The sequence below is a fragment of the Tyto alba genome, unplaced genomic scaffold (assembly GCF_018691265.1).
Source record: "Tyto alba isolate M040663 unplaced genomic scaffold, T.alba_DEE_v4.0 Super-Scaffold_9, whole genome shotgun sequence".
Classification (NCBI taxonomy): Eukaryota; Metazoa; Chordata; class Aves; order Strigiformes; family Tytonidae; genus Tyto; species Tyto alba.
The window spans coordinates 23254346-23282101 of NW_024881330.1; the positions used below are offsets into that span (position 1 = coordinate 23254346).

General features: G+C 40.5%; 1 protein-coding gene across 1 annotated transcript; it reads left to right on the top strand.

The window, feature by feature from the left end:
* The first annotated feature begins 26 nt into the window (after window positions 1–26).
* YWHAZ (tyrosine 3-monooxygenase/tryptophan 5-monooxygenase activation protein zeta) lies at window positions 27–27756 on the top strand. Its single transcript, XM_032987884.2, has 6 exons — window positions 27–183; window positions 2588–2891; window positions 19081–19204; window positions 22942–23105; window positions 23199–23294; window positions 26699–27756. Exons 2-6 carry the CDS (start codon window positions 2598–2600, stop codon window positions 26756–26758), a joined length of 738 nt encoding a protein of 245 aa, XP_032843775.1. The 5' UTR covers window positions 27–183; window positions 2588–2597; the 3' UTR covers window positions 26759–27756.

Here is a 27756-nt window from a genome sequence, read left to right on the forward strand (position 1 = left end):
TGCGCTGCCCGTGCGCTGCGGCACGGTGATTGGCGGAGACGCCGTGTGCGGCGCTGGGGGAGAGAGAGAGAGAGAGAGAGAGCGAGCGAGCGAGGCTGCAGCGCAAGCGAGCCGCGAGACAGGCACAGTCCGCGCCGGCCGCCCGCCCCGAGACACCCGCCGCCGCGCTCCCGCCGCGCACAGGTAACGGCGCCCGCCGCGCCGCCCCCCCCCCCCCCTCCCTGCCCCCCCCCCTCCGCCCCCGGGGGCGCTCAGCGAGGCGGCCGGCGGGCAGCGCCGAGCCCTCCCTGCCCCCACCCGGCCTCGCCGGCGGGGAGGGAGCGGGGCGGCGGGAGCAGCCTGCCCCGCGGTGGTGGCGGCCGCGCAGGTGAGGCCGCGGCTGCCCCTCCCCGCCGGCGAGGAGGGAGGGGGAGGGGAAGAGCCACCGGGGGCGGCGGGGAGGGGGAGGCAGGTAGGTGAGGGCCCCGCCCGCGGCGCGGCGGGCGGGCGGGGGCGACCCCGCGGCCGTGGGTGCGTGGGGAGGGGGCAGCGCCGCCTCCGCCGGGCGGGGGGGGGGGGCCGGGGCGCGGGCAGCCGCCGCTGGGTGTGGTCTGGCGCCCGCCGGGAGCGCTGCCCGGGCGCGGCAGAGCCGCAGCGGCCGCCCCTTGGTCGGGCTCGATTCCCTCCGCCCAGCCCACCCCCCCCCGCTCCCATCCACCCACCCTCCCTCCCTCCCTCGGCACCCCCCTCCCCGGGCGAGGGGTCCGGGCGGTAGCGGCGGCTCCCCCCGGGACAGGATGGGGCTCCTCCTCCGCTGCCCCCCCCCCCCCCCCCGCCCGTGACTGGGCCCGCGGGCTTCCCCTCGTCCGGCCGCAGCCGGGGCGGGTACGCGGCATCCTCCGCCGCCGCCCCCGGCGCTGGGCGGAGGTGAGCGGGATTAACGCGCGCTGAAGTGGGCTGGGCTCCGGCGCCGAGCCGCCATGACAAAGGCGGCCGCCGAGGCGCTCGGTGTCCCCGCGGCGGGCGGATGCGGCGGCCGCGGGGAGGGGCGGCCCGGCCCGCAGCGCGCCTCCTCGCCCCGGGGGGTCGCGCCGCCCGCTACCGCCCCCCCCCCCCCCCCCCCCCGAACCCCCACATCCTCTCCGGTTCGCTCCGTTTTCTGCTGTCACCTCGCGAGTGGGGGAGCCGCGGGCAGCGCCCAGCCCTCGCCGCGCCTGCGGAGGATGCTGCCAGAGCAGCCTGCGGGCAGCCTGCGGCCCCGGGGGATTGGCTTTTTAACCGCGCTGGTCCTGACCGCACCGGGTGGTAAATAACCGTAGCCAAACCCGTTCTTTAAAATGGCTCCTTAACCCCGCTGCTCGCCCAGCGGTCCGGTTTGCAAACGCTGCAGAACCGCAGCTGTGAGTTTGTGCCCTGGCGTTCGGGGTAGGAGCTACTAAAACTTTCCCTTTCAGGTGACTGGAATGTTAAAACATGCTTAATTTATTCCAAAATGGAAGATAGCGCTGCGATGGTCTGTGGCAAGTTCATGTAAAATGACAAAAAGGTTAATGGTTAAAGATTAAGATGCTGGACTGTTGTGTGTGGAACATACAGAAATAGATAAAGCATACGTGGCCAAAATTGAGTCTTGCTTTAATGATCTAGTCAAACTTTAAAGGATGATGTATCCCGAAGTACATTGCCAAGGCCTCAAAATGATCAAGTCAGAATACATAAAAGGATGGGGGGTGAGTGAGGGGTAATCTTTCCTGATGTACCAAAACCAGAAAATACCCGATACCTCTGTTAAGCAGAGCTTGATTTTTTTTTTTTTATTTTTTTTTTTTCCCCCCCCAAGTGCTGATAAGATGCAGGTTATAAAGCATCTCAGCCTGGTCACGCTATCTCAAATACTGATGTTAAAGTAACATTTTTAAATAGTAAAATTTCCTTTTGTCTCTGAAAGCATAGCCTCTCAGGCTGAGCAGCAGTATGTGGCTGAGAACATCTACTGTATCTCATTTTGAGAAAGGAAGTTAACATTGTTGAAGAGTATACACCTTGAAATTTAGATATTTGGTTCATTCTGACTTTGTAACATCCAGTGTGGGATTTGATTTGCAGATCGTTGTGCCAGGTCTTTCTGCATGTAACCATATGATTCTGTTAAGGCACAAAGAGTTGCCTGGTGCTGTTTGTCTAGCCTTTATTTGGTCTTCTCCTGGAGAAACTTGCTACTGGATATTTTCTTCATCAATTTTGTTATATCGATAATTGGATGCAGTTGATGCTGCAGCTGGGAGAGAGTGATGACAAATAACTAGAATCGTTTATGTGTATGAGATAGGAATGATTTGCTTTCAATTCACATTTGGATGCTTTTGTTTGCCTTTATTAAAATAATAATATACTTCTAAAAGTTAACAATTTTTCAGGAGGAAGCAGTGACTTTAACTCTTTATTCCACATACCCATGTGTTTGAGCATTGAGTGCCTTGAGTTCTGGATTTCACTTGTACCTCTTACAGTTCCAAACTACTTAGAGAACGGTTGCTCTGCATATCAAGTTTGAAACCTTTGTTCTTGATCAATGCCTGAATAATTCCTCACTATTTTTCCTCTTTAGAAATATCAGCATGGATAAAAATGAGCTGGTACAGAAGGCCAAACTGGCTGAGCAGGCTGAAAGATATGATGACATGGCAAGTTGCATGAAGTCTGTGACTGAGCAAGGAGCTGAATTGTCCAACGAAGAGAGGAATCTTCTCTCTGTTGCCTATAAAAATGTTGTAGGAGCCCGTAGGTCATCTTGGAGAGTCGTCTCAAGTATTGAACAGAAGACGGAAGGCGCTGAGAAAAAACAGCAGATGGCTCGAGAATACAGAGAGAAAATTGAGACTGAGCTAAGAGACATCTGCAATGATGTGCTGGTGAGAAATAATGAAACTGTTGATCCATTTTTACTTAGAGTTGAAGGGTAAATGGTGCTGGGCCCTCTGGGACTACTACTAGTCTGTTAGGAAAGCTGTGGCCTCCTATGCTATTTCTGAAGGACAGGGCTTTAAAAAATGTCTGACTTTTCTTTCCCTTTAATGTATTGATTGGTTATATACAAATCATGGTAGTTATGAATGCCAATGAATTTGGAGACACGTTGAAATGTTATTGTATGTAAAGTAATAGTTATGAAAAATCAACATATATTTTTGCGAGCATCTAGAGGTTTAGTTTGGGGCTTTCTTCTCCGCCCTTCCCCCTCAATGCAGTATTTGTATCCTAGATCACTTTGATTTCTGCAACTTCAGTGTGCTGCTCTAGTTGTAAGAGGTAGTTCTTACTCTACGGAAATTGTGCCCCTCCCTGGGTAAGATGATGTAATGTTAGTTATGACTCAGCCATGCAGAAAATTGTCTGCAGGAAGAGGCAGTAGAAATGCTGTGATACCCTCTTAAACTTAAATTTTCAGTAGCAAACTGAAAGGGTGTTCGAGTTAGGCATTTTCTGTGGCTTGTAGTTATGTTAAAATGCACATGTACCCATCAAACAACCCTGTATTTTTGTTGGGAAACTGGTTTATGGAATTTGAACCGCTTCCAAATGCTTATTCCAGATTGTCAGGTTTTTTTTTTTTCAACTGCATATGCCTGTGGTGCTTCAGCAAGCACACGATTAACGGCTGTCCAGTCGTGTGACCGCTTGTGAGGTAGATGTTACTGTCAGCAGTAGAACTGTCCACTGTGCTGTGGACCCTGCTGGCTTGTCATCCCATATGTGACAGGGATCACGTACCTAGAGGTGGCAGAATGACATGCGATATGAGGGAAGTGTTAAATAGCCAAGTATGTGCTCAAAGATCTGATGTCAAATGAAAATTAAGACAGTTGAGTAGCATAAATTTTGCTTGCTATGTAAGATAACTACATGACATGGGTGGTGATTGCTTCTAGAAGACTCGTTCTCCAAGGGTGTGTAAAAGTCAGCATGGGTAACTGAGTTTTGGCTTCCAGTTTAGGCTGGCTTCCCATGGTTATTGTAACACACCCAGTTTCATATGTTTTGTTACCTTATGTAAGGATAACTCTTAAAACTTCCACTATGAAAATAGAAATGTCAAACTTAAACATAGGAAACAGATTTACCAGTTCTTGTGGTGTTAAGCAGTGGCTCATGTATTTTAAGCCAGGGAAATAAACATCCAAATCCAGCATTCTTATTTCTTTTTAAAATGAATGAATTTATTTTATTAATGAGAACGTCCTCAGGGGTGGATGCTTTCAGTTCAGAGTGATGTGAAATTCTTTTATACACTATGTTTGGGTTTAAGAAATCATTTTGATTAAGTCCTTGGGCTTAGAAACCCCCTTTTAGAAGAACTTAGTGTTGCAATTACATTTTTTTCTGATAATGGAAACCATACTGAGGTGAAACTAGCCTTTATCATGCATACTAAATACAAAAAGTAAACCAAAACACCAGCTTTTGAGTTTGCTGCAGCAGCTAGACTGTCTGGGAAGAGGGGGAACATGGGTGGGGAATCTTGTTAAATCTTGTGAATCTCAGTGGACTTGAATGTCTCTTTGCGTTAATGAGAGATAAATACAATATTCAAATAAATTGCTATTCTTTGACATGTTACTACTTCTAGGAAGCAAATGTCTTACTAATCTTCAATGTTGTCAGTCTAATTTTTCTTAATAGTTTAAGGAAAAATTACTGTCCAGAAGAAACAATGCCTTAGGCAGTGATTAGCAGTAATAAAACTGCTCTTTTAGACTTAAAGTTTTCTTTTATTTTTAAACTTTTATTCAAAAGATAGGATTTTAAAATGCTTTCAAATGGCGTGCAGTACCTTTGACATTGCTAATTGCATTGAAGAATTAGATTTATATTTAAAACATATTCTTGTTTTCTTTGCTGGAGTATCCTGTTCACATACATTCTTACTCACCTAGAAACGTGTCTGACTATTACTTTATTTGACATCCATTTTGCTTTAACAGAGAAAAAAGAACTGTGGTGACACAGTTGCTTTTTATGAATAGGAGTGTGCACAATGCTATGTACAAATGTAGAACTAGGGGTTTGGGTTTGTTTGTTTTTTTTTTCAGAAGATCCTCTGCAGTTTTTGTACAGCATAATGCAGTCTATAACGCTTCACAGAAGTGAAAAACAAGCCTTACCAAATCTTGATTGGTGTGAACTATGCCGTTAATAAGACCTGAAGTGTTAACAAAATTTCAAAGCTTTCAGTCATGAGCTTTATCAGTTACAGTACCAAAACATCTCGTAAACTTTTGTATCATTTATTAGACAGTGAATCTGTTTGAACTGTTGTTGTGTCTTCAGTTGCCTGCTAGGCTCTTAAGTAATATTTAGGGTGCTGGTGTGTTACGTCACAGCCAAGTTCGGAAGTGACTGGTGTCCTAGCTCCAGTGTTGAAGGGAAGAAACCAATTAAGAGAATGTGTGCATGTGAGTAGCAGAATGTAGCCAAAGCTGGCTCCTCTGCAGCTTCTCACTCTCTTCCCGGCTTTGTTGAAATCAAATTACTATTGGATTGGAAGAAATAGCTTCTGATCCAGTAAACACAGTGTAATAAACTGTGCCTGGGTTCTCTTCCCAGCTCTTCCACTAACTTAGAGTGGATAAGAGCAATTAATCCTGGACTTTTCTTCTTGCTTCATAACTATAAGACTTCAGTGATAAAAATTTTAGTGGTTATGTGGATCAGGCCCAACTATTTTTTTGTTCCTTTACACTGACCTTGCAGCAGGAAAAGCTAGCATCTACATCCTTGCCACTTCCTAAATCATCCTTCATTAGAACTTGATGTGGAGTACATCTACAGCTCTATGAACAGCTGAACTCATCCTGTTGTTTGCGGCAGCCTCAGAGTGCTGCTGTACAAAGGAGACACCTAAAATCTCATCATTCAGCACCAATTCTGTCAGATATACACTGGAGTATATTCAGATGTAGTACAATCAATTCTAATTTGAGTTTGGTCTGGTAGTGCTGATAAACTGCAAATAATTGTGACACATTGTGCATAGTACAGTTCCTTGCACTGTAATAGTAAAGACTGAATTTCCAAATTCTTCAAGAATAATATAGTGTGTGGGGGGAAGGAAGTACATTGCCATACTCGAGCATCTTAAATGTACTCGAGTATTATAGAAAATTTCCAGCCTCAGAAATTTCGTATCGATACAGGAAATTAAGCTTTTTGTTAAGTACTTTTCCTCATGTTAGCTAAGCGTGTGCTTTACATTCTGTTTCACTTTCTGTAGTAGAAGGGAGGGTCTGTCTAAAATACCAGTATAATGATATTTTATTTGTCATTTCCATAATAAAAATTGTTATTAATCTAGCAGGTGTGGATTTTCTTCAAAGTACTTTTTTCAGTTAATGGGAAACAGGGCTGTAACTGAAGTGGTTCGAATTATATCTGTAGTAAGATGAATTTTTCATCTAATGAGGATTCTGAAGTACAGAGAAGAATGTATGGAGACGTCTTTGCATAGCTAACATCTGATCCTGCTTGCATGTTAGAAGTTCTCAGGAGCTCTGAACTACTAGTAGCTTTCAGACAGTCTCTGACGTGAGCTAAAGGTAAACTAATCATTTAAAACGTGACTGGCTATCTCCACTTTAGGTATGAATGTAATTCTAGACAGTTACACTCTCTTCCCTAGGCTGACACACGCAGCAATAGTTCCCTGCATGTCCTCCAAAGTGTGCCCTATGTGGCAGTTCCCGTGTTCTTCCCCCGTGCCCAGTATTCTGGATGATGTCTCTTCCTCCCCCAAGCTCCCTCAGAGTCATACCTTAAGTAAATCTCTTTGCTTGCAGTTCCCAAGTGCTCCGTTTCACTGTTTCGTTCCCCTTTTCCCCTTAAGGTCTAGAGAGCTTCCTGAAACCTCAGCTGCCCTTCGGTGTTCTAGGGTTACTGCTGCACATAGGTGCTATGCAGCTCTTTTTCCCCACTCCCTCCCTGACAGAAAAGCTGCAGATCAGTGGTGCTGTTCAGGACCCTCTCAGTAAGATGAATTATTTGCTTTCCTTGCCACATTATTTCTTCCTAACTTCAGGCTCAGAAGTGTAAAACGGTATTCCTTGTGTGCTTATACTATTTAGATTTCTTTGCACTTGTTACAGATGTTTCATTTTTTAGAAGCGGTAATTGTTGTGAGAAGAGGAAGTTCAATTAAATCTTAACTGAGTGACTTTAGGTTTTGTGATTCTTTCATGTGTATGCAGTTTTGGGGGGGGAGGAGTAGGAGAAGGTTTAGTAACCTGTCATGGGGCTGCAGTTCACTGGGGGGAAGGGAGCGTAATTCCGTTCAGAATGCATCTAAATGGCTTTTTAAAGAACATACCACGGAATTAATGCCTATTGCCATCATACCCAAATTACTGTGGGGCTATTTTCTAGTTGCCTGCAAACATCTAATAGGTTACTATGTTAACATCTATAAAACCTGTTTCTGCGCTAACTCTTAATGACCGGATTAGGAAATTTAGTCCTCTCCCTTATAGGGAACCGTATGCTTTTTGACGTGCACGTGTGAGGTTTTAAGTCAAGCATTGTATGCTCAGTGTGTCCTCCTGATGGTCAAAGAGCACAGCTAACCTATAGGGTGGTGCTAACAAGCAGATGATTGCTTACGAGCTCCGTGACTGATAATATCATACAGCCTTCTATGTTACGAAGATAACTGATACTTGCAAAAAATTCAGTGTTCTGACTGAAAATTGCTACCTTTAGTTCTGTGATTCCTTCAGGCTTGCTTAATTTTTTTTATTTTTGACAGCACTTTGTTTCTGTCTGTGAGATCTGTGTACTTTATTTGATCTTTTTGGAAAAGAAGGGGAGGCATTTGTAGAAGCTTCTATTTGCAGACGGTCGAACAAGAAGAGGGATGGTTAATTTGTTGAAATCTAGGAGCTAGGTGCCCAAAATATTTGTTTTGAAAAACTTAGTCCTTATTATTTTAAACTGATTTGATTGAATAATTTAGGTTGGAAGGAAGGTCATTTACTTCAACTCTGCTCAGAACAGATCCAATTAGATCACATTGTTCAAGGCGTTGTCAGTCACATTTTGAGTATCTTCAAGGATAGAGATTTCACAACCTCTCTGGACAGCCTGTCATAATATTTGGTCATACTTACAGTTAAAAGAAGACAAAGCCAAAAAAAGAATCCTTGTATGTAATCAGAACTTCTCATGTTCCAACTTGTCTGCTGCCTCTTGTCATTTCACTGTAGACCTCTACGAAGAATCTGGTTCCCTCTTCTCTTGGCAGCTGTACACAGCAGTAAGATCTGCTGCTCTTCTGTTCGCCAGGCTGAAGAAACCCACCTCTCTTAGCCTTGCCTTATACATCATGTGCTCCAGCCCCCATAATCGTGCTGGTGGCCTCCACTGGACTCACTTCAGTATATCCATGTTTCTCTTGTACTGTGGAGCCCAAACCTGGATGTAGAACTCAAGATGTCATCTCAAGTTGTAAAAACTGGTACTAAAAGATGGTAATTGGTAATGTGCGAGTGGCGTATATGAAAATACGTGAGTACCTCTGGTTCATAAATGCTTCTCTGGATGAGCTTTTGCATATCTCAGAGCAAAATGTAGCCAGGGTTTACTAACTTCCCAGAATGGTTATAATTTAAGCTTTTGATTTAACTCTTCAAGTCTAGCTTTTTCAGTTAGGGTTTGGCTGGTATAATTGCTCACATATAGTGAAGGTAGGAGGCTGAGGCAATTTACATCAGCCTCATGATTTCACTTTGTTAATCCTTTAATCACTTCCCTGGTTGTAGCTACACTCCTTCAGGGTTTTTTTTTGTTTGACTGTTGGGTTTTTATTTTGGAGTTTTTTTGTTTGATTGTGTTGGTTTTTTTTTTTCTTGCAATGAAAAAGCACTGTGTAAACTAGAGGAATTTCCTTTTTTTTTTTTAAGCAAATGGTCTTTATTTTTTTTAAGCAAACAAAACTGTTGAATTGTGGAGAATTAATACATTATATATGGGTCAGTTCAAATATGAGATAACTTACATTGTTTTTTATTTATTCTATATTGTTAATGTAATTGTTTGTAAAGACATGAAACTTCAGCTTATATTTGAAGGGATTTTTGATTCCAGCATATATAAGTAATATATTGGTGGTTGGGCTGCATGAGCAACAGTGAGCTTGTACTTACTAATCTTAGCAAGAAGTGCATAAACATGTTAATGCAACCAATTATGATAAAATCAACTAAGACGCTCTGCATAAATGCAAAAAAATATTTAAATGTGTAGTTACCTCTAGTACTTATATTAGCTATGCACACACATGTGTGTATACAAAAATATATATGTATGTATATCCTCTTAGATTTATTGGAGGTAGAACAAACCTTTACTATAACCAATAGTCTACTGTATTAATGTCACTTGGCATTGATGTTTAATAACTGGCTTTGATTAAAAAAAAAAAAAACATACACAGTGCTTATACTGTTGAAAAAAAATCCAAGTAATGGCTTGCTTGATTTGACAGAAACTTTCAGTATTCAAGTACTTTATGCACTTACTGCTGATACGCAGTTCTAAGCAGCAAAATAAAGTAAGTTGATCATCACCTGTGACAGACAGTCTCCTCCTTCCATGCTGTTGAAGCAAGAACTTTATTGCATGTGCTTTTTAATTTTGTGAAGCTGCTAAGTGTGTTTGTTTCGCTTTTACTGTCCCTGTGAAAGCTGTAAGTGGTAGAAATATAAAATTTAGAATATGAGCAGAATTAGTGCATTATTTCTGATTTTATCTGGAAACTTCTGTCTTGTTACCGTGCACTTGATGGAATTACGTGTTTCTGAAACAGGTTCTCATGTTTCAGAATGCTTTACATGTTCTCACGCGTTACATGTTCTTTGCTGTAGGCAGACGCAGCAGGTCCTGGCTCTGAACCTGAAGTTGGTTGTCCATTCAGACAGTAGTTGACTACCATTCTGAAATAGTTTGAAAAAAGGTTGTGCTATTGAAGTTGATTGATGAGCATTACGATTGTTGATTATTTCCTAAACTTTTTTTTTTACTGAAAGTCAGCTCTTGTGTAGTTGCTTATTTTTCATGAAATCTGACAGAAGATTGACAATGCCTCTTCTAATGAGAAGTAATAATAAGACATGCTGCTGCTGAGTGAACGGTAAATTCTTAATTTTTTAAATCAGGTTTAATGAAGCTCAAATGAGATAGAGAACAGTTGTGGGTTTTTTTTCTGGATGTTGTTACCCTTTAATTATGCAGGTAACAAAATATTTAATAATGGAAATTTGATCTCTAACCGATCAGATTCTCCTACTTCAGAGTAGGCTTACATCACTAAAATGACATTTTTGCTAATAAAATTATTTTATTATCATTGTATGCAATAATGAACTCCTAATAGATAGTGTACTTCAGGAGGTTTCAGATCTGGTCACAGTGCAAGCTGCCAAAGATAAATGGTGCCTACTTCTGTTTCTTATCAAGTATAAAAAGTATTACATCATGTTTATGTGGGTTTTTAGTAACATTTCTTCAGAGACCAAAACTGTAGAGTCTTAAGGCAGCTAGAACGTGTTCTGGTTTGGAGTACAGCCACAATAGCTATAATTTAGACCTACCTGTCCAGCAGAAGTTCTCATCCAACTCAATTGGTTTCAATTTTGTATTATTTCAAGTTTCTCAGAGATGTTCTGTTTATTCAAAGAATAATGTTGGATGCATTTGACACCATTCTATTTTGTTGCAAGTCCCTAGCATTCAAGAAATAAATTAATGAAGTGATGCAAACAAACAAAAAAAAAAAGCATGAACAAACCAGATAAAAATTGCATATTGGCTTTGACCCTCAGCAGAGACAGTTTTGACTATTAATGTCTATAGCAATGCTTCAACAAATTAAATACTTTAATTGTAATTATTTTTCTGTTAAGTGGCTTACTGACTTCTGCCTTCTGTATGAGTTTTCTCAGAGTTAGTTACTAAACTGGAGAGGCATTTTTACCTATGCTTCAGAATTTGGTTCCCGCACTGTTATGTGTTTAAGCATATGTTGGTAAAAACCTGTAATGACTGGCCCAAATTACTTTGAAAGTCCTTTGAATAATCTCAGCGAGTATCTGCTGTTATTAAGCACATTTGCTTCTCTTGCCATAAACACTTAATTGGAAAGCAAAGTGGTAGAAGGAGCAAGATAGTAAAGGCATGATAGTCTAAATTGGGGAGAGTAGATCTGCAAGGAGAGCTATGGCTGTAAAAGTGTGAACTGAGATGCTGTTCCTCATTGCCTTAGTTCCCATCTTTTTTATGCAGGTTGGTGGTGTGTCCGTCTGTATGTGCCATACCTTCCCTCTAAGGACACCGTAGGCGTTTTAGCACACACACCTACTTCTTACTGACTTAGTTCTATCCCCCAGCATATGTGTCAGCATAAAGATGATTTTTCAGGGTGTCCTTCTTCCATGTTTTCCTCCACCTGACCATATATGACACTGCTTTTGTTCTCTTTTTTAAAGAAACTTTTAGACTGTTTTAGCTTATGCAAAAAAAATACTACTAAAATTTTATCACCGTTCTTTGTTATACAAGATTCCCTTTTCTCCATTAGTGCTTTCATTCTTTTTCAGTTACCCTCATATCACTCACTTCCTTCATTTTTCCCCTTTTTAGATATTCACCATATTGACTACAGGAAAACTGCTAATTGGGTGTACCTTTTTCCTACTCTTATTAATCCTTAGTGTCCCTATGCATGTCACATCTCCCACTGTTGCATGAACTCTGTAGTTAAATTCTTCTCCGCCCCCTGAAGGTCCCTTGTCTGAAATTCTGAATTCCTCTGTTGCTGAGGCTCATCCTTCTCACCTCATCTCTTCCATCCAGCCTTCTCACCTTTTTCAAACTTCTGCTGCTATTTGTGTGGGCAACCAATTTGATGGGAAGAGAGAGTAACTGGTACTGAGAACAGTCAGCAAGCTTGCTTCCTTCTTCAGCAGATGTTTTATCAGAGAGATCTGCAGCGCCACAGCAGCCGCTAGTAGTTGACAGCTTTTCTTGAATTCCTGTTCTGGTGAGCAAATGAGTAGTTAGAAATCTTTAGCTAACTTTAAAGAAGAGGCTTTGCTGGAGTTAAAGGGCTGACAGCAGAACAGACCCTTTGGTTTTCTCCCAGGAGGATTGGAGGTCACCCATGAGGCAGCAGCCCTGATACTGAGCCCTGGGTAGAACTGTAATTAGAAGCAGTGTAATGAGCCTGTCTCAAAACAGCCTGGGCTTGGGAAGAAGGGATTGTCTGAAAATATTCCCCTTAAATACTAATATTTGTCATTTTCCTTCAGCAGTTCAGATAGATGTGTAAATAAAAATTCTACTGGCCACAGATGGTTTGGTTAAACTCCTTGTAGTGTGTGTGCGAATCTGTGCAGCGCAGCTAATGGTATGTGTTGTTTTATAGTCTGAGTAACTTTCCTAACTTTGGTGCTGAGGCAGAAAACACAGGCATGGAAAATAACTCGCTAGCTTTTTATGGGAATGATAGGTGTCCTGAACTTGTCCAACGCAAGTGGCCAACTTTAATAACTTTGTCATCAAAATAGAAGTCTGTAAAAGAATAGCTTAACAAAACTGTGCTACAGTTACTCTGCTGGTTGATTAGTGGGTTCCACTTGAAACCAAGTACATGTAGCTCTTTCCACAAAGTGTGTTCTGGAAACACTGATCTGAATCAATGTTTTGAATGTCTAGCTAAGTACACCTGATACTTTATATGTGTAATTCCTTAAAATGCTCATGCTCAGCTGTGCAGGCAGTCAGAAAGCAGCAAGTAAATGTTGTAATGGTAACCTGGATGGTTTTGTGTCTCCTGCCACAAAGGAAGGGTTGTTGCCCTAGGAGTGCTGGGACACCGGAGGAGCTTGGTATGCTCTGGGTTGCAATTGGTAAGTTTATCTTGATGCATCTGGAAAGCTGAATCTTAAGATTCAATAGACTGTGTTAGAACAAGCAATTAAACTACAGTGTTTTAGCTGGATGTCCCTTTTCATAATAACCATCACATCTTTCTTATTTTTCTTTCCCTCCTCCCCTGCTCACCTTTTTCCTTTGTAGAGAACAAAGTAAATAGCTACTTGGATGGTGTGAAGGTGCAGTGGGGGCTTTTGATTCCTGTTTGGAAATGGCACTGAAATTCTTCAAATAATCTGAAGTTATTTTGTAGTCTTTTAGAAGAAATACAGACTTGAGTACCAGTGCTTTTAGAAGCAAAATTTTTTTTTATGAAACTGAGAAGTAGATTTAAGACAAAAGCAACAGTTTGTCATGTGCAGGTAGTTGGGTAATTGCAGCTTTGTCTCCATAGCATATTGTGGTTATTAAGGATATGTTGATATAAGGGAAGCTTGGACGATGTGTGGAATGTGGACAAGAAGCCTGTTGAAGGTTACTACGTTCAGAGAAGCCATGTCTGGTTCAGGAAGTCCCTAAGCATTGATGGAGGCTAACAGGAGCATGACATTTTCTTGCTTTCTGTATTTTTCTAGTGGCATCCTCTTTGGGGCACTGTTGCAGGTGGGTCAGTAGACAGGAGAGTCCTATCAGCCAGTACAATCCCTCCTGTGTTCTTGCATTATCTTGGGGAAAGATAGTGGCGTGCTGCTTACATCATGAAAATATTGGGCCATTGTCAGTTAGTGTGAAATTGGTTTCTTCAGGCTAAGCTTAAAGAAAATACACTGTTTCTTTCATGTCTTCCAGGTATTTAAAAAGCAAAGAATGCTTCCATGTCATCTTCATCCCAGTGCCATATACAACAGATAGATGACAAGTGACTTGAAAAATCAACTAATACTCCTATGTAATTTATCTTTAAAACTTGAAATAATGTCATAACTATGTCAGGTGGCTTTTGATACTGCATGAAAACACAAGGCCTGCCTTGTTAGTTCTGAGCAAAACTGATACTGTTTAAATTACCTAATGTTTATCAGCGTATTATTTTGTATTTTTGCCATTCTGCAGCTTGGTTCTTTTGCAAGAGCAGTATCTTTTTGTTTCTCCAATAGTTCTAGAGTTTTTACTCAATCATGTATCTTAATAATTAATTTTTGGTATTTAAAAGCAAAGTTTCTTGTTCTCAGTACTTTACCTGCTCATTTACAACTATATTTATCTAGAATCTGGTGATTTGATTTTATTCTTATTCCGTTTGTTGGGAGGGAAAGATATTAAGTAGAGCTGTTGATTCAATCATCAAGTGCATTAGTAATTACTTATAGTTCACAGGCAATAACATGTACTGAGACCGAGCCTTTAATAAAGGGAAATAGGCACAGAAGTATAAGCAACAAGGCAAAACTGAGGCATTGATTTTAGTGCTCTTACGATGAATTTGGGAGTAGTCTTCTGGCCCACACAAGTCACTTGCCAAAGATGTAAGCAAATGCTTTTAAAAGAATGGTAGTTTAAGGCTTCAGGTGTCAGTAAAGGACTATTCAAGTCTTTATGGGTTGGCTTCCTGTCTTCAACTGAAGTTCTCACCGTGACTTGACAGACTGAAGCATGTCTACTTGCAGTAAGAAGCAGGCGGGTTTTTTGTGGAGGATCAAGTGTTGGGTTTTTTTGTTACACAGAATTACTAGTTGTTATGATTCCTTCACACTCCTAAGGGAGTCTGGTAACTGTTACCTTTCAGACTGTATCCTGCAAAACCAAAGAAACAAGTCCATAAGGCCTTTCATCAAAATGGGCTCAAAACACATTGTGCTTGATGTTGCCATCTGTTGACTGTGTTCTGCTCTGGCAAAAGAATGTAAGAATGAAGTGAATCTCTTTCTAGTTTAATATTTAAAACTAGCCGAGATTGAAGTTTGCCAGTAGAATAACACAGTTGTGTGCATGCAGCCTCTGTTGTGTCTTTGGAAACAGACTTTTCTCTATTGCGTACTTGCTGGGGGTGGGGGAACACACCAAATTTATGAGATTTCTTATCCATGGTAAGCTGACATCTCCTGAGTTCGAATGTGCTGTCTCTTCCAGTCCAGAGTACCAGAAAGCTGTTAATTTAGTCGTAATCGCAGTTTTAGATGTGAATTGTTGAAGCCTGATCTGTTAACGGTCTGCGTATTAGTAAGAGTTGATACTCAGATTTAGTACATGCATTTTTTTTTTTTAAGTACTAATTTTGCATTAAGTCTTTCTGCAAGAACTGTATGAATTTGCTATGAAAAGTATTAGAAGCACTTGTACAAGCTGTTACAGGTTTTGGCTGAGAAGTGCACTAAGATGCTGCTGCATCTGCCTAATTGACCGCAGTGCTATGGTTTGTTTCACAGCAGTTAGATTCTTGCTGTCAAATTAAAAGCTCTGACAATTATGTCTGATTAGTTGTGGGGTGTGGGGGGCAGGGAGTGGTGTTTTGGTTTTGCTTAAAAAGCTGTTTCTACCAGATTCTGGTTAAGGTGCTGTAGTTATCTGCCCATGGAGTTGTAGTTAGTGCATTTTAGTATATAAGAAAAATGGATGGGAATTTTGCACAATGGCAGGAATGTCATGAATGAGTATGAGGGCTTAGATACACACCACGTAGCTATAATACACCCGTGCTGCATGGACTTCAGTTGTCAGGGTGTTGTATGCATTTCAGTAATGTGGATCACCTAACAAACTTGGTAATTACAGATCAGCTTATTGGTCCAGTCTTGGACTGGTTGCTAGCATGTCAGTAGCCCATATGGTGATCAGCTCTATACTGACAAGCATTGTCATATCTAAAGTAAAGGAGAGAGAAGATAGGCATATATGGGTGGTACTATCGAAACAGTTCTTGTTCCTGTTTCTTCTGCTTTGGACAAACAGAACCCATCAACAGGACTTAAGTATAAAGATATTTCTCTGTGGAAAAAATTGTATCTTTCAGAGAAGCCTTGCAGTTAAAGCTATTTAAAAAGAAAAAGAAAAGATAAACTGTATTCCCATAAGCAGATGTGTTAGCAGATAACAAAGTGTTGGATTGGTTATGCCTTTTGTTATGCGTAACATTTTGTTCTCTTCTGTAATTGATCTCTAAAAGGTCAGTAGCTTTATTCATCTCATCTGTATGTCTTTCTGTAGCGACACCAACTCCATGTAAATTGGGGCTTTCACAGCCACTCTCTGGGGTAAATCAGCGTACTCCGAATCTTTAGGATAACTTTAAAGGAGTGTTTTGTGTTTGTTTATGGCAGTAAAATAAAATATATCATGAAATAATAAGACTGATACAAACAGGAGAAACTGAATATCTAGTACTAGATAAATAATAAGGGAGAGATCTTTCAGTGATTTCACATGCTAGCTTTTAAATGTTAATCTTCTTTCAGGTTTTGTTGTTACTGTTTATGAAGTATTTGGCATAAGTAAAATTCTCACAAAGATATGTGGCCTACCAGTCCTACGTGTTCTTTGTACAGAATGGAGTCTTTCATCCAGATATGAGCAAGCTAGCAGTGCAGTCTTGGAGTCAGAGCCTCTTTGCATAGGCTATATTCTATGAATATCTGTTCAAAGGGATTTTCTTAGTTCGTCAGTCTTCTAAATTTGACATGGGTGTAAAACTTTTTTCCGTACAAGGTTTAAGCACTGTCTGAGCTGCTGTTGCCCTGCTAGTACCTATCTGATTAGAGAAACTTTCTCAATTGCTACTCTTTCTCTTCTCTGTCTGCTGGTGCAATTCACCCATTCAGTTAGGTGTTTACAAATAACTTGACCTCATTTGTGAACTAAGTGAAGTTTAAGTCTGGAAGCTTGTTTGCTGCTGTGGGAGTGAACAGAGCTATACTTCTTAATCAACCAACCTTCTGTACGGGTGTTGAATAATTCCTGTTTCTAGAATCACTGAAAACATTTTGGCATGGAGAGTACAGAAGGAGGGCAATTGCCCATGGTGCCAGAAGGGTAGATGAAGAGTGATGTACCTGACTTAATAACAGTCCTAAGAGAAAAACTAAAAAGGAGCCTTATTCTCAGTAGCTGGTAACCCTCAGTTGTCACTGAAGTCAAGAGTTTCTTGGCACTCATGAAAAGTGTCATAGCTGTAAATGGTGAAGCTCTCTAATGGTGAGAACAGAGCAGGTAAGTAGTTGCAGAGAGCTGAAATGTGTGACTCATATACTTTACGGCCTTCTGCTTTGTTACAGCTGCTCTGAGGCAGAGGTGGCTCTGAACCCTTCTCCTCCCATGGTGGTATGCCCTCCAGGAGGGCACCTTTGGCATGAGGCAGCTCCACAGCCCGTTTGACTGGCTCCTTAGAAATACTTCTGCTGCCGACTTGCTTGTCGTGTTCCCTTTGTTGCCAAAGGATTGTCTCTGCTGTCATTCAGATGGGAAGCAAGGGGACACAGTATTTGTCAGTGTCTCCCTGTGTGGTTACAAAATGAAGCTATATACCAACCTGCCCAATACTGGAAGAACCTCATATTAAATATTCCATCATGTTAAAACCAGTAAAGAAGTCCACTAACAGGTTTTTATTTCACTGGAGGATAGGCATAGCTAAACCTTGTCTGACTTTGATTTCTGTCAGCCAGACTTCTTCATTACCTTATCTGCTGAGATAGAAATGAGGGCTGCCATAATAGGTTGCTTCATTTTAATGGGTTTCACACAAGTTTGAGTCTACCAGACTAAATAGTCATAATTTATATAAATGAATTAGCACTACTTCAATTAAAAAAAAAAAAAACACACCAACCAAACAAAACCCAACAACCAACCAAACTTGTTTACTCTTCTTGCTCTTTCTGTGAATTACAGCTTTCTGTAGCTTTATGTCAGTTGGCTGTGTCACAGTACAGTGGTTACAGCCTACCATATCCAGGTTATGCCTACCCCAGGAGTACATTGTGTAAGATACTCACTGCAGGGTGCTATCTAGAGGAAAGTACTGTAAAGCAGCCATCGTTCTGTGGGCTGGAACTGAATTAGATTGTCCATTTCTGTGGTGTCGTTGGAAATACGAGCTGAAAACGGTGAGACAAAATGGAAATGTCAGTCATCTAATTTACAGGGGGAAAAGACACCCAAAAATTCTTACTAAAATCTCTTTAAAGTTTTTTGCCACATAGACTTAGCAAAGTGTACATAACAGCTTTGGATTTAATTCTGAGTATTCAAGAGCACTTCTGTACTTTTTCTGGCTTTTAAATAACTGGCATTTCTTTCACAGTCTGACTTTAAGCACTCAGTATCAAGAAGTTTGACAAGTTTGCACCTTAATTTGACTAAATGTGTTGGAGCTAGTGATTTCTTTTTCCTTTTTTTCTTTTCATCATAATAGAACTCTTGCTAAATTACATGACTGCCTCAGATGGGAACTTGCTGTGTTAATTTAATAAGCAGTTAGAATAATCTAGAAAAACCTGGTCTTAACTGGCAACCCACAGGGAAGATTTGGTGGAGTGACTCCAGACAGCTACCTTTGCCTTGGAAGGTGCAGGAAACATCTGTCTAGGGCAGCACATAAAGTCAAATAGAGGATCTTTTTCAGTGCTACAGAGCTGACTGTCAGGTTGTCAGCTGTCTGGAAATAAAAGAATCTAGGTTCACCTTGCAGTTTCTTGCTTGGTAATGCCAGTACAGCATTCCAGTTAATGGGAACTAGGTTAACAAAGCTTATTTATTGCCTCTGTGTGTAAGATATTCGGGTCTCTGATTTGGCAGCTGATACTTCAAATCCTTTTATTATCGTCTGTGGATGCAGACTTTCTTCCATTGTATGCCTTCTGCCCAGGCCCCTTGGGTTGCCTTATTTTTGTCAGGGTACTGTATAATGGCTTGTAGAAACTCTTCCTTTGGTCATACAATACTCATCTGCTAAATTAACACAGCCTCCTTCTCCCCATTGAGTCACAGCATGCAGCATTCCTTTTTGTACCTAGAATTGCGATCAGAACACACTCTTAGCTGAATATGCTATGTAGGCTGTGAAAAAAATAGGCAGAAAGCAAAGTTGTCTTGACTTTGAAATAGACTGTAATGTAATTGAATTGTTGGTTCGACATGCTATAAAAGTATGTATGTTCAAAACAGTATGTTCTTTGTTTCTTTTTTTAGTCTCTGTTGGAAAAGTTCTTGATTCCTAATGCTTCGCAAGCAGAAAGTAAAGTTTTCTATTTGAAAATGAAAGGAGACTACTACCGTTACTTGGCTGAGGTTGCTGCTGGAGATGACAAGAAAGGTATTGTATGTCAACTTGTACCAAAATATTGTCAAATTAGATTGCTTTTGGTGGGGTGGTGACATGGCTCTAATTTTAGAATAATTCTGATTTGAATATAAATTTCTTTAGTAGTAGGCTTCCTGTTTTGTGAAGAAAAAACATAGGTCGTTGGGTGCCAAATGAGTTACGAAAGTTCCCATGTACCTCTGCCTTTTGAAGCCAGGAACAGGTGTTCAGTCACAGAATCTTGAAATCAACTCCAACTTATGCATGCATGCATCTGGTTTATCACTGAAGTGCAGGTTTATGTATCTTCTGCCTGGCTAGCTGAGTATTGGTTTTTTACCTCTTTGTAGGGGGCAAAGTCTTGTAGCTTATTGAAGTCTTATTCATGCTGTTTCTTCTGCATGTCTACAGAACACAAAAAGGCTGCATAGGTTCAGTGAGCAAAGAGACTGAAAACCACCTGGTGAAGAAAAGGGTTAATAAAAGTAATCTTGGTATTAGGAAAATTTCTTCCATAAGCATGGTAGTTCAATGTTCAGATGCTTTTCATTTCCTCAAGTTTCTTGTGTCTTCATGTAAGCAGCTTGTCATAATTGCAGGTAAGTGGCCCTCACCTAAATTTAGTTAGGAAAGTTCATATAAGGCACTTAATATATTAGGTGGCTTAACTGCTGTAGTTGAAGAGACAACCTTACAACATGCTGACTCTGTGCAGAGTCACCTTCAATTCAGAATAATACATTATGTTTAGATACAGCTCATTGCAAACAGTGCTAAGCCATCTCCTGGAGCCAGTTTAGGACTAGTGGCAGCACACGCTGAAGAGCAACACACTTCAGCACAGAGCCCAATCTGGTAACTTCTGCTAGCCCTGAGCTATCTTCTTGCAGACTCAGTTTAGTCTGCACTCAAGTCTGCAGAAATATGGGATGCTTGGTAGCATGCAAACAATCTGAACGCGTGGACTTGGGACCCTTGGGGATTAGTGGAGAACCTTTCAGCTCTGCAGCTGATGCTCGGTAGCACTCTGCCCTTGTGTGGGATTTGCTAGGTTCCTGGCAGTGCTGTTGAACGTGTAGTGCTCCCGTGGCCTTGTGCTGCTCTGAAGCTAATAAGCTCTCACAGTAGATACAGAAAGATGTCTGTGTGACTTTGCAGAAACTAGACTGAGTTTGGTATGCAGGTGAAAGAGACTTGGAATACTTTCAAGGGGATAGATGTGTCTGCTTTAGCTTTGTGGCATATGTGTTATATCCATAGTATGTAGAGTAGCCCAGTTTCCCCGGTGTGCTGGATAACAGGGAGTTGCATAAAGATACTAAGACTTAGTATAATAGGGCTTGATTTCACTTCTGATGCTTACTGCATGCAAACTGACCCAGTCGTGGTGACTACAAATTGCACATGTAACCAGTACTTTAGATCTGTTACTGTACAGAGAGTGATTATATTTTCCTTTTAGTAATCTCTCTTCACATACATAGAAGGTACAATATTTTGGGTCTCAAAGTTTCTTTTTCTGTTGAGGATTAAGTTGCAGACTCTAAAATTAGACACTGAAAATGTTTGTTTAAAGTGGTTTTGAAGTTAACCCAGTCTCCTGGCTGAGCAGTTTTTAGTGGGTTTCCAGGTGAAGAAAATTTTGTGAAATCCCATCTAGCTCAGAGTTGCTATGGATCCTAAACATAAGATTTTTTTTTTTTTTTTTTTTAATTTCCACCTCCCTTCCCCACCCCCCCAGGTGTTTCATCTCACAGGCTTTTCCTGTATGCTGTCTGTGACCTTGAAGAAGAACAGTTGATAATTATTATTTAGGAAATAATGGCTGAGTTGGACAGTATTCTTACAGCCTTTTGCAGTAAATACAGCAACAGTGTAAGGTTCCCAACTCTAGGAATTGCATTTTTATCTTCATAAACCAGATTGTTCATTGTATCGACTGGGGTTTTCTTATGGCAGTCTAGCAGACAGGAATGCCAAGCAGGTACCTCACCCTACTATTATAGCCTTGCACTTTGGAACTGTACAACACTTCCTAATGAATTCAAGGTTAAAAATCTTGCAACTTTTTTGTACAGTGTGACTGATTTAAAAATTAACAATACATCAGATTTTGCACTAAGTTCCCTGAGTTCACTGCTCAAATATTTTCTCAAATGAGCAAGTTATGTTAAAGAAAAATGATTAAATATTAAAATGCTCAGCTTCATTCCTTGAAGTTACTTGTTTTTCATGTTGCTTGTTTTGCCTTTCATAAACAGTGCTGTTTTCTACGGCTTTTCCATGATGAGATCACTATTTCTAAATTTAACTTACAGTAAACCTGGTTCTTCTCAACTGCAATGTACCAACTTCTGGGGACTTTCAAGGTATTATGGCAGTTGTCTGATTTTTCTGAAGCACTCCATTATTAGTGATGAGTGTAGAGAGGATGAAGTGTTGAATAATTGTGCAGTGAGTGTTCTCCCTCTTCCATGTTAAAGAGGACAATATGTTGTAATTCTTGTGAATACATAAAGGTGAACAAATAGAGATTGTGTAGACATCCTGAATATTGGTATTCAGTTATTCTCAGACTTTGAGTTCTTGTGATTTAAATACTGATGTATTTTTGAGTCCTTAGCCTAAAATCCCTTTCTTTATTTTTTAATACACGTGTGGTGCTTTTGCAGAGATCATGCTGGATGCATTTCTGGTTTAGTCCAGAAATGCTAGAATTGGAGTCCTTTTGCATCTGAATTGAATAACTTCCTGCCCACCTTTTTCTCAGATGCTATTAACAGTCTTTGAGAGTTTGGGAACAATGGTCCCTTTGTGCTCAGTGTCCAGCATATCTCTTGCCTCCTGCAGTTTTCAAGGGCATAGTGCAGCTTGTGGGCTGTGTTGGGCCATGATCTCCGACTTGTACAGGCATAGTCTGCTCATAAGTTGAAGTGCATTCAGTGAGAATGGAAACTGTTGAGCTCTTCCATCTTAGTATACGCATTATAGTTCTTTTTTTTTTTTTCCACCAAGCATTTATAACTTGTACAATGGAATCAATTAAGAGAATGTCAAAAGATTAATCTCTAAAAAAAGAGCCCAACTGTTAATTTTTCTCCCTTCAAAGTTTCTAGGCACTAGAACTTTTAAGTTAGGTAAAAATGCTTTCTGTGTCTGTGGAAATGGAACTGTGTTGGAAGCTTTTAAAAATATACATTTAATTCAGGTTGAGGTATGCCACACTATCTTTGCCAAGCAATTTCAGTGGAAATTCATAGATGACTCTTTCACAAAAGGCTTCAGCATGATAGGCAAAGGTCATCAGTGTTCTCTGTGACTAAGATGTGGATCTGTAATGCTTCGCAGTGTTTAGGGACATTGAAATTGTGATACTATATTAAACCTCTGTGTAGTTAAAACTTCAGGTTTGTACCTTTTCATGTAGGTGGTGGTATTTATATTCCTTAAGTGCTACAAAATTGCTGTAAACATTTGTAAATACAAGTAGTTGCAAGGTGGCAGAGAGAAATTCAAACCTTTGATTTCGTCAATTACAACTTCCTCTTTTTTTAATAATTTTAAAAAGTAATTTAGTAAAATTTTCATAAAATAGGGACTTGTTGGGTAAAGTACTCATTCACAGGAGTTCACTCTTAACATACTTGGTGCATGCAAGCATGAACACAGTCCTGATTGTATGTCTGAATACAGTATGTGAATTACTTACTTGTTGTGGTTTTTGTGTGTGTTTGTTTTTTCCCCCAAAGGGATAGTGGAGCAATCACAACAAGCATATCAAGAAGCTTTTGAAATCAGTAAAAAGGAGATGCAGCCAACACATCCTATCAGATTAGGCCTGGCTCTGAACTTCTCCGTGTTTTATTACGAGATTCTCAATTCCCCGGAGAAAGCCTGTTCCCTTGCAAAAACGGTAAGTCCAAGGGGAGGGGGAAAATTCCATTCAAATTATTTGCATAACCTTTTGTTGCATGGCCAATGGATTTGTTTGTTTTTATAACACTAGGCTTTTGATGAAGCAATTGCTGAACTTGATACATTAAGTGAAGAGTCATACAAAGACAGCACGCTAATAATGCAGTTACTGAGAGACAACTTGACAGTGAGTATCACTAAAGTTTGCATATTGCTGATAATGGGATTAGTCTTTGTGGCACTCAGAGTTGTCCTGTTCATTCTTGGCTGTAGAGCTGTGTCTGTCACTTACAGATGAGTTTACAGTACATCATCTTTCCAAACTAGTCCTTCTTTGTCTGAATGCTAATTAACACAGTTTTCTAACCGGTGACAAATTGACCAAATTTTTCAGGTTTTTTTATTCAAGGAATTTGGCATGTTTTAGTGACGTAGTCTGGACTGTGACTAGCAAAGCTATTACCTTTTGTTAAACAGCATTTGAGAATACAGTTGCATCTGCCTCTTCAAAACTTACATCAGTTTCATATAGCTGCTTCTGTGTGATTGTGTGTGCAAGGAATAGATTCTACATGAAAACTGCAAACAAACCTAGCAAGCCCATTTAAGGACCTATTGTTTGGGGGGTTTTGTCTGGTTTTAATTTTGGTAAAGCTGAAATTGGAATCAGTGCTAGACAGGCTATTTCCATGCCAGTCGTAAAACAACCATCATAGTTTGTTTTTTTTTCTTGGACTCATGGCTGTCTAAGTTATGGATCAAGATTGTGTTGTTCTCAGAGTAATCAAAATATTAATTTGGGAGGATGGGGGGAGAGGGTGGTTGTGTTTAACCTACTTTGAACATCAAAACTGGCAAAGATAAACACCTAAAGCAAATGAAACAGTAAATGTAAGCAAACATGCAATAATGTAATTAATGGCATAGTTCACTCCACAGTCTTTGTGGGGGGAAGAGCTGCAAGAACTGAAAAAATGAGAAGCCCCTCTTGTAGCCAAATGTTGCCCCTTGTTGACATTCTGTGCATCTGGTATTGTAGAACCATAGAATAGTTTGTCTTGGAAGGGACCTTAAAGATCACCTAGTTCCAACCCCCTGCCATGGGCAGGGACACCTTCCACCAGCCCAGGTTGCTCCCAGCCCCGTCCAGCCTGGCCTTGAACCCTTCCAGGGAGGGGGCAGCCACAGCTGCTCTGGGCACCCTGTGCCAGGGTCTCACCACCCTCACAGTCAAGAATTTCTTCCTTGTATCTGATCTAAATCTGCCCTTTTTCAGTTTAAAACCGTGACCCCTTTTCCTGTCACTACACTGCCTGACAAAGAGTCCTTCCCCACCTTTCCTGTAGTCCCCTTTAAGTACCATAATAATATCAGAGACCTTTACAAAAATAGCTGGACTTCTTGTAACATAACTAGAAGTAAAGTTGTCCAGTTGCATAAAATTGGAGTTGCCATATTTTCTGCTTTTGTTTCTGACACTTTATTTCCCTGTTTCTTGGAACCTTTTCCACCAGAATGGCAACTTAACACTACTGAAAAAACTACTTGTGGTTGTTCCAGCTGTTGCTTACAAAACAAATGGAAGAGATTTCTCAACCTCTGTAATGGAGACATACAGGGTTGGCATCGCTCTCAATGTCTGTGTGTACTGTCCCCTTGAGTGAGATTGCTCAAGAGCTGTCCTCTGAATGAGTGGTATTGAAGTAGAGAATAGAAGCTGACTTTAATTGCTAGCTTCTCAGTAAAAATAATGTAAAGCTTGTCATAGCAGTTGCAAAGCAAATTGTTTCATACAAGAGCAAAAGCTGGACTGAGCTACTGTAGTGTGTGAATTACAGTAGTAGGCTCGATAATTGATGTGAGCTTTCGGTTGTAAGGGAGAAAGCTGTAGACAGCTGCAGGATCCCATAGTCTTGAATTGCACGTTTTGCCTTAGATGCTTAGCATGGCCTGTACAAGTGCATTGATTCTATGTTTTTCCACAACTTCTTGAGGTAGAAAATAACTTTTGACATATGTGTGACTGACAAGGACTGCAATGAATTTCATAAATGAAGGTTTGTTTTGCTAGTTATGCAAATGTGTTACGGTCTGTGGGGTAGGCTTTTGACTGATTCACCGTGTGGGTCAGTTATGTGCAGGAGCAGCTTCCTCAGTTGTTGATTCTTTTTACGTTGAGTCTTGTGTGGCTGAAGAAGAGTCTGTGTTCATTCTCGGCGGGTTCTGAAGGCAGAGAAATGTTCAGAGGGTTGTTTAACATATCAAGTCAAAATCTGTTTTACTGGGATTGCTAGATAATTCCCTCTGTTATGAAATTGTTTTGTTTAATTAAAAAAAAAACGCATCCATTCTCCCTAAGGGTTTTTTCCTTAGCAGATTCATTAAACTGTGCTCTCAATTGGTAATCCTCCTTTCATAGCAGTCAGGCCCTTTTTATTTAATGAATAAAGATATGTATATGTATAGATATTCTAGATGTGAAGATCAGGATAGAAGCCTCCGATAAATCTGTTCCTTAAGAACAGCAGTGAAATTGAGACTAATGTAGTGTTACAGTAATGTAGTATAGAATGTAGTGCAGGGACTAGGAACAGACTAGTATGCTGTTGTCTCTGGTAAAATAACTTTTTGCTTAATGCTTTCAGCAAGGAACACTAAGTGCAAACAAATACCATGTATTATGTTCAGAGCAAGCACAAGGCTACTGGTCTTGCACAGGTTTCTCCTATTGTCTTGCACTCCTGGAAAAGATGAAATATTTCTGATGATGGATGTTCTTACTTTTTTTAAAAAGCATTTTGAGAGACCGTAGTGGTACAACGCTATAGGTAGAGAGAGAATTAGTTGTTTCACCACCTTACACTATAGAGCGTGAAGGATTCGGTTAATGCCGCTATAGCTCCATAAAGTGAGAGATTACAAATCACACTGGGCTGGTAATAGTTTGGAGGCAGCAAGCGTTGCGAAATACTGGATCACAAAACAATTTCTCTGCCCTGGGTGTTGCTCTGGAACTGATGCTTAGTTTCCTTAGTTGGTAGTTAATCTTGATAGATGGCTCCTTAGTATGATTTTATGGAGCTGAAAATAAGCTTTTGTGCATACTGCATGTTTAGCCTGATTTTCCTCCCTCCTTGTCCTGCCCTCCAAGTTTGGAAGCTCTGTGTTCCGCAAGTTGCTGAAGCGGAGCACGACTTACTGAATAAAGCCAAGGGATAGATATTTCAGTGAAATGTTTGGGATTTGTAAAAAAAAAATACAAAACAAAACAACCTTCAGTTGCCTGTTGTGAAGAAAAGGTAGCATTCACTGTAGTGTTGGATGTGGAGAGAGACCTTTACTGAAGCTCTTCCTTCAGAAAGATGTGTAAAGCTCACTTGAGGAGAAGGTACAAATCTAGAGGAAACCAAGTACTGTTAGTTTCAGATTCTCCCGTCTGTTCTGTAGGTCTGACTCTTGCCTGCTTGTAATCATATTTTAGTGAGCCGTGTGGATATGAGACTTTGGTTTTGACTGATCATTAGCATAATTCCTTACTAGTCATAAATGTTAATATCTTACATATTTTATCCTGTTTTCTTTCCCAAACAGTTGTGGACATCGGATACCCAAGGAGATGAAGCCGAAGCAGGAGAAGGAGGGGAGAATTAACCAGCCTTCCAACTTCCATCTGCCTCATTCTGAAATTTACACAGTAGACCATTTGTCATCCATGCTGTCCCACAAATAGTTTTTGTTTACGATTTGACAGGTTTATGTTACTTCTATTTGGATTTCTATATTTCCCATGTGGTTTTGTTTAATATTAGGGGAATAGAGCCAGTTAACATTTGGGGAATTTATCTGTTTTCATCTGAGGTGGCCAATATAGGGTTGTGAAATTTTTATACAAGTTTTACATGTTTGGCATAGTACTTTTGGTACATTGTGGCTTCCCACAAGGCCAGTGTTAAAACAGCTTTCTATGTCAAGATGACTGCTTGCATATTGGTCTGTCACGATGGAAAAGAGGGATGATCAGTTGCAGCCACAGGTGTAGTTAGCATGAACATTCAAGCTCTGGAGCACACATGGCTGTGAATAAACTGATGTCCCATAGATATTGCATGTCAAGTCAACATGTGAAATCTGTGGAATATACCAATCAAGTGTACATCTTTGATTGCAGCTGAAGTGTTCCTTAAGACAGTTTGATAACCCAGTCAACTTTCTCTAGAGAAGGACAGAGAAACGGTTCACATTCCATTATTTGTAAAGTTACCTGCTGTTGCTTTCATTATTTTTGCTACACATTTTATTTGTATTTAAATGGTTTAAGCAACCTAAGAACAAATGTACAAGTAAAGATGCAGTAAAAAATGAATTGCTTGATATCCATAATGACACTGTATATCGAGCACAGCAGTAAAACAAAAACCCATGTATTTAACTTTTTTAGGTTTTTTGCTTTTGTGATTTTTTTTTTTTTGATACTTGCCTAACATGCATGTGCTGTAAAAATAGTTAACAGGGAAATAACTTGAGATGATGGCTAGCTTTGTTTAATGTCTTATGAAATTTTCATGAACAATCCAAGCATAACTGTTCAGAACATGTGTATTAAGTTGATGTAAGTGGAATAAAAGTTTTATGAATGGACTTTTCAACTA